The sequence below is a fragment of the Hipposideros armiger genome, unplaced genomic scaffold (genome assembly GCF_001890085.2).
Source record: "Hipposideros armiger isolate ML-2016 unplaced genomic scaffold, ASM189008v1 scaffold_207, whole genome shotgun sequence".
Classification (NCBI taxonomy): domain Eukaryota; kingdom Metazoa; phylum Chordata; class Mammalia; order Chiroptera; family Hipposideridae; genus Hipposideros; species Hipposideros armiger.
This window is the reverse complement of record NW_017731557.1, coordinates 630,687-638,115: the sequence shown is the minus strand read 5'-3', so window position 1 is coordinate 638,115 and position 7,429 is coordinate 630,687. Positions and strand designations below refer to the sequence as shown.

The window sequence follows — 7,429 nt, the reverse complement described above, 5'->3', positions numbered from 1 at the left end:
AAAAAAAAAAAAAAAGAATGAGTGTGGATTGTAAACTACCAAGTGGTGACTTGAATTGCAGCTACTGTTCCAGATGAGGTGTCCTTACTAAAGGAGATCAACAAATCCCTTGATATCTGGCAGGCAAATTGTCAAATACTACTTTCTCTCAACTAATTTTTAAGAACCATTCAAAAGTAGACTGCTTTTCTCTGGCCATAACAATAAATCTTCAGTGTTACCGCATGCTCTTTAACACGATCTAGTTCTGTAGAAACCCTGATCAATCTAACATCCTGCAGATCATCAAATTGGTCCACTACATTGATTAACATCATACTAGTTGGTCCATGAGAGGAAGCAGCAAAGAACTAAATGCCTTAGTAAGACACATGCAAGCCACAGAGAATCAGTAAGAAGCTCCTGGCTTCTTAGTAGTCCCTAGTAGAAATTAATGCCTATCCATTGAGACAAATGTTTATGCAATCAGAGCTAACCTACCCATCACGAACTAGGTGTCATCTGACACACCAAACCATAATATTGGGCACAAGATACAAGTATCCTTCATCAAGTGGTTTATAAAAGCCCAAAAGCAAGTTGAATAAGCAACTAGCTCAGACTTCAACAACACCTATTCTTGTCAAAATGCCACCTTCTCCTTTCACACTGAACTCCTTATGATGTGATAATTGAGGAAGAAAACCTTTGGCTCTGATTTACAGATGGTTCTGCACATTATGCTAGTACCACCCCAACATGGATGGCAGCAGCATCACAGCCCCAGGCAGGACAATAGTGAAGGTAAATCTTCTCAGTGGGCAGAAGTTCAACCAGTACATTTGGCTGTTCTCTTTGTCTGGATTGAGAGTTGGTCAGAAGTAAAGATCCTCACTGATTAATGGACAGTAGCTAATGTTCTGACTGGATAGTCAGGCACTTGGGAAGATCAGGACTGGAAGACTGTGAACAAGAAAGTCAAGGGTAAAGGTCTATGGATAGACCTCTCAAAATAAAATCGGAGTGTGAAAATATTTGTGAGATACATGAATGCTCATCAAAAGGCAATCCATTCCAGAGGAAATGGACAAATTACACACACTATGAATGTCACTCACCCTCTCTCCACAGCCATTCCAGTGCTTGTTCACTGCGCCTATACGCAAAATGGAATGGCAAGAGAGATGGAAGGTATGTACAAGCCGAACATGAAATTCCCCTCACCAAGACTAACCAGGAGACAGCTCTTGCTGATTACCTAACCTGCCAATAGCATATATCAAAGCTGAGCCACCAATATGACACCATTTTCCAGGAAGAAGAGCCAGCTATCTGATTATAGGCTGATTATACTGAATTCCTTCAGTCAGGAACTAGGCAGCAATTTGTCTTCACCGTAATAGATATGTATTCTGGATATGCATTTACCTGTTTACCCACAATGCTTCTGCCATATTACATCACTGCCTGTGGACTAACAGAATGGCTTATGCACCATCATGGTTTTCCACACAACTCTTTGCTTCTGACCAAGAAACCACTTCAAAGAAAAAAAAAATACAACACTGGGCTCTTGCCCATGAAATTGATTGGTCCAACAGTGGTATCATTCAGAAGGAGCTGGCCTGACCAAAAAAAAAAAGGGTAATGCCCTATTAAAGACTCATATTCACTAACTGGGAGAAGTGCCTGAATGCTTAGAGTTGTACCTTATAGAATTATATACATGTTTTCAATCAACCAAAAATACATGACAGTTTCTCCCAGCAGGGTCACTATTATACTTACCAACCCATTCACAAACTTTAAGCTTTATGCTCTGGAAATCTAATGTCCCAAGGAAGGAATGTTCCACCAGGGTATAACAATGGTTCCAGAGTTATGTGTTGACAATGCTATGCAGCATCAGGCAAAGGAGGTTATTCTACTAGTTGTTACGATTAAAACTGATAAGGGAAAATAGACTGATGCTAAATGAAATGGGCAAGGAGAACTTAATTGGAATCCAGGAGATTCTCCAGAGTGCCTCTAAGTCCTTCTATGTCCAACAGTAAAAGTGAATGGATGATTACAACAACTTAAACACAGCACCACTGACGATCTGGATCCTGCGAGAGTGAAGACTTGGGTCACTCCACCATGTAAAGACACCTGACAAGTCGAGGTGCTGGCTGAGGACAAACGGAATATGGAATAGGTAGAAGAAGGATATAAATATCAAGCATATCCTCTTGACCATTATAGAATTGAGGGATAGAGCAGCTATGCATATTTTCTTCCCTTATTACGTAAATGATGGATGGATGGATAAACGTTTAGATAGATACAGACAGATATATAGACTTATTTTATGCAAGAATTTTGGTTATAGTTAATTTAGTCTTTAGATAGCGACGTTCTTTTAGCTAAACAGCTGAAACATAACTAAATTTCAGGACTAGTTAATATTACCTAGGGATGGATAAAATATTTGTTGGAACTTCTTAGTAGTCCCTACTAGGAATTAATACCTATCCGTGAGACAAATGTTTATGCAACTTGTCTCTCTCCATCTCCTTCGTGGGGATGGGGAGAGAGTCTTCCTTTGTAAAGAGAAACAGTGCCTCTTATTAAGTAAAAGCATATTTTTGTTGTATGAAAGTTCACATACATATAGAGAATAAGTATGGAGATGCTGAGTAGGCAAAGGGGTGGAATGTGCCAGTCACTAAACTATTGTCTCTGATCTCCAAACCTACCCTCTATTTCTCTTCAGTGTCGTGTTGAGGCTGGGACTCTACAAACTATATTTCTTCTTTGCCAACCAGTTTCCTGGCTGTTGGGTTCTGACAAAAGAAACGCAGAATGGAAACTGGAAAGCATGATGAGGGGAGAAAAACTAGCTCCTAGCTATTACTTGTCATTGCTGCCAACATTGTTTCAGCAAAAGACCTGGTGGCAGCAGCTGATTCTTCCAGCAGTTTTTTTGTTGTTTTCTTAGCAGTCTCAGAATTAGTCTCATAGAGCTCCCTCAGATGTACTACCATCAGCCAAGCAGCAGGCTCTTCAGAGTTGTGAGTCTCACTTCCACAAGCTCTAAGCTCCTTAGGTACCAGCTAGGCAGCAGCTCCTCCTCTGAAATCTGAGTCCCAGACCCATGGGCCTACTCTCTAAGTTTGTAGGGTCTGATAAAACCTAACCTCTTGTTTCTGCAGACGGAGGTGAGAGTCACATCCTGTAGCTATTATCTGTGCATCATCTCAGTGTTTCCTCTTTACGTTTTTAGTTCTCAAATACATGTTAAATCAATTCCTTACAATAAATTCTCTGTTGGGAGTGCAGCATATGGTTTCTGTTTTACTAAATAAAATGTCCCATCAATAGAATAAGGGTTAATAAAAATCATCGTAAATTTATAGAATAAAATTCAATATAATTATCAGAAAAAACACAGATGATCTATGAGAAGTAATATGAAAAGATACTCAAAATACATTAAGTGAGGGCCGGCCGAGTGGCGCGTTGGTTAAGAACTCGCTTGGGATGCCAGAAGGCCCCAGTTCAGATCCCACATATGAGGGCCAGTGACACTGCCCTCTACACCTAAGATGCTGAACAACAGCTCAACCTGGAGCTGGGCTGCCTTGAGTTGCCAGCAACGGCAAGTAAGTTGCCATGGGCTACCGTGTGTAGCCAGCAGCCAGCGTGAGCGGCCAGCAGCTGCCATGAGTGGCCGTCCAGAAGCCGGCAACTGATCTGCCTCACCCGGGAAGAGCTCAATGATGGTGCCAACTTGGACCAGTGAAGCAACGTTCTCCACAGGTAGACTGAAGAACAAAAGGACAGCAACTTGTCTGTTCCCCTTCCCCCGATTCCCCAGCGCTGTTCCCATCCCCCAATTCCCCAATAAAAATCTTTAAAAAAAATACATTAAGTGAAAACAAGGTATATGCTGTAATCTGAATGTTTGTGTCCCCCCAAAATCCATGTGTTGAAACCCTAACCCCCAAAGATGATGGCATTAGTAGGTAGGGGCTTTGGGAGATACTTAAGTCATGAGGGTAGAGCCCTCATAAATGGAATTAGTGTCTTTATTAAAAAGACTTAGGAGAGATCCCTTGCCCTTTTCCACCATGTGAGGACATAGCAAAAAGGCGCCAGGTATAACCAGGAAGAACAACTTCACCAGAAAGCAATCATGCTGACACCTTGATCTTGGGTTTCCCTGCCTCCACAACTGTGAGCAATAAATTTCTATTGTTTATAAGCTATCCAGTTACCGGTACTCTGTTATAGCAACCAGAACAGATTAAGACAGTATATCACAGTATTTTAGTATAATTACAATTGTACTTGAGAAAAAAAACATTTATAAATGTAAAAGTTATTTTTAGGAAAATAGTTTTTACCTTTTCTACTTTACATCCTCTGACATAGAAATTTTATATGTATTACAATTTTAACTTAGAAAAGATCTTAGAAGAAAAACGCGGAAGAAATTAATTAAATATAGCCAAGTATTTAATTCAAAGCACCATCTCCCACAGACATCCTAGTCAAGCAAAAAAAAATTTTTTTAATTTCAAAGCCTAAAATGGCCCATTTCCAAAGACATATTCCATTTCTCATGGAAACTTAAAACCTGACAAGAAAGTCTCTTTCATCAGTCTCTCGACCAATACAGGGTCATCATGCATAGAAGATTTAGGAACAAAGTAAGCAAAATAGTTCCCACAAACTGAAGTTAAACTTCAGTAAAAATAGTTTCAACATTGAGATAACTTATAAGTACATTTTGTTTTTTTAAAAGAGAGAAAAATCCAGATTTGGAATATTTCCAAAAGGGATAGGAGTGAGGGGGAGGACAGAGAAAGGCAAAAGTATGGAGGGGTATTTTCTATTATAACCCCAAACAAGGTAACTTTTTTAACTTCTTACCTTAGCAACTTTGTGGTTTGCTGCAGTCTCATGAGATGTATTTTTTAAACCATCTTTAAGCTGTGTGATGAACAAATCATAACCCTCCGTACTAGAAATATCTACCTTTTCTAAACATGCTGATAAGAGCTGTTGTGCCTAAATGAAAAAGATGATCACAGAAAATTAACACAATAAAAATGATAAATTCAGATCCCTATTGAAATATTTTAATTTGTAATGATTCTGACAGGTACTATACTAAAGCTTACCTACATTTACTTTAATAAACTTAATCAAATAATGATTTGAAGGGCTATTACAAAATTAAATGATATAAAAGAATGTATTTAGTGTATTACCACATAGTCAAGTTTTAATACACGAAAACTATTATGAACCAAAGCAAGATACAAAAAACTGGACAAGCTGAAACAATGAACAAAAATGATACAGGGAAAATTCAAAGATAAATGTAAAGTCCTTCAAAGAGCTTTAAATAAACTACACAAAGCCATAAGAGGGGACATTCACTAAGTCAGCAGATAATATAAAAAGCGCTTTGCATTGTTACCTATATGTTCAATATGAACTACTTTAATCAATATAGTCAATACATGGAGAATACATTCGCACTGACCCAACCAAACCTAGTACCCTGTACTTTAGGACAGTGACAAACTAATGTGGTGCAGTAAAGGATGCCTGGGATGTCGGAAGGCCTACAAACAACATTACGTGAACAACAGAGTTGTAATTATTTAGGTAAAAAGCGAAAAAGCCAGCAACAGATGTTAAGAGCCAGCAAAATTGGGGAGGTGGTAGAAGCCAGCTAAATATCTAGCATTTCAGTCAGTGCAGTAGGAAAAATACTGACTTGAGGGCTATTTCATACAAATGTTCAAATATTTTACTGTGATTTTGTTGTTTTTTTTTAAAACCTGAACAGTTTGATATCATCTTTCAGTGTAAATATAATATAGATCCTTCATTAAGATATTGGCGTTATTAATACATCACCTAATCGAAATCCATTAAATTAGGAGGGGAAATGTTCGAAACAAGTAGAATTCATTAATTCTCTGTCCAAAGATTTTATACATGCCCCCCAGATCCAGATATTCTAATGACAAAAAGATGGCTACTCTGTTTACAGGACTCAAATTTCCAGCCACATGCTTTCAATATTAATATATAATACATGCTATGATGACACTAAATGTGAAATCTAAGTGGATATATGTTGGTATCCTTTTTAAAAAAAACTTCCAGAGAGAATAAAAACACGTACATTGCACAATGACACTTTTCATGTCCTAAAAATAGGAAATATATTATATTGCTTTTATCAACTAGCCATATCAATGTCCGAATGTAAAATTAATAATCAACAGCTTGTATGATGGCAGAAATAATATCTCACTATTTTAGGAAGCACATTATAATTTTTATATTCTATTTAAGATGATTTAAAGTCCAAAACAAATTTTTTAATGTACTTTCAAATTACATGGTATGAACATCAATGAACACAAAAAAGTTTAAGTTAGGATACAATACAAATTAAGTAATGAATATGTAACACTACAGAAAAATAAATATAGCTAAAATTTCAAATTAGGATTGTTACGAGACATTATACATAGCAAAGATTGCTGGCTGTCCACTAATATTTATTCCTTCCCTTTTCTTAATACTTAAATAAACCACATCTTTCCCAATCTTCTAGCCTGATGTGGCCACGTGACTCATTTCTGGTCAATGGGGTGAATATGAAAAGGACATTTGTAAGCGAGTTTGTGAAAGAGAACAAGAAGGAATGAAGGTGAGACAGACACAGAGAGACAGAGAGGAGGGAGAGAGAGACAGAAACACAGAAAAGGGAGAAAGAAAAGGGAGGGCGGGAGCGTCACGACATACTGTGCAGCCCTGGCCTTTTGCCCTCCCTTTCCTTATGACTGGGAAATAGTGAGACTTGTAGGAGCTGTCTTGGACTCACAAAATGGAAAACAAGTATTGAGGTAAGCAAAGTTGCCCGTACACTTAACCCTGTTACTAGAAAGAAACTATCGTTTAAGCCCTTGTATTTTGGGGTCGCTGTTACAGTGGTTTAAGCTGTATCGTTCACACTTAAATACCACTTCAACAAGCATCAATTAACTGTGCACAGGAAAGACAAGTATTTAAATAAAGTTGTGGTCGGGCCGGCCGAGTGGCTCGTTGGTTAAGAGTTGGCTTGGGACGGGAGCTCTGAGCAGCAGGGCTGCCGGTTCGGATCCCACGTGGGCCAGTGACGCTGCGCCCTCTACAGCTAAGATGGTGAACAACAGCTCAACCTGGAGCTGGGCTGCTGTGAATCGCAGGTGACGGCGTAGGCTGCAGTGGGGCTGCAGTGGGCTGCCATCAACTACCGTGAGTGGCCGGCAGCCAGTGTGAGCAGCTGGCAGCCGCTGTGAGCAGCCGTGAGCCGCCATGAGCGGCCGTCCAATGCCAGTGACCAATCTACCTCACCCGGGAAGAGCGCAATGATAATACCAACATGGGCCAGTGAAGC

At 39.1% G+C, this 7,429-nt stretch overlaps 1 protein-coding gene across 1 annotated transcript in view; it reads right to left on the bottom strand.

Moving 5' to 3' along the window:
• Nucleotides 1–7,429, bottom strand: part of BIRC6 (baculoviral IAP repeat containing 6) — a 211,100-nt gene that overhangs the window by 189,414 nt on the left and 14,257 nt on the right. Inside the window, exon 2 of the mRNA XM_019653801.1 lies at nucleotides 4,897–5,034. Coding sequence (XP_019509346.1) covers nucleotides 4,897–5,034 — 138 coding nt within the window. The remainder of the gene's footprint in view (nucleotides 1–4,896; nucleotides 5,035–7,429) is intronic.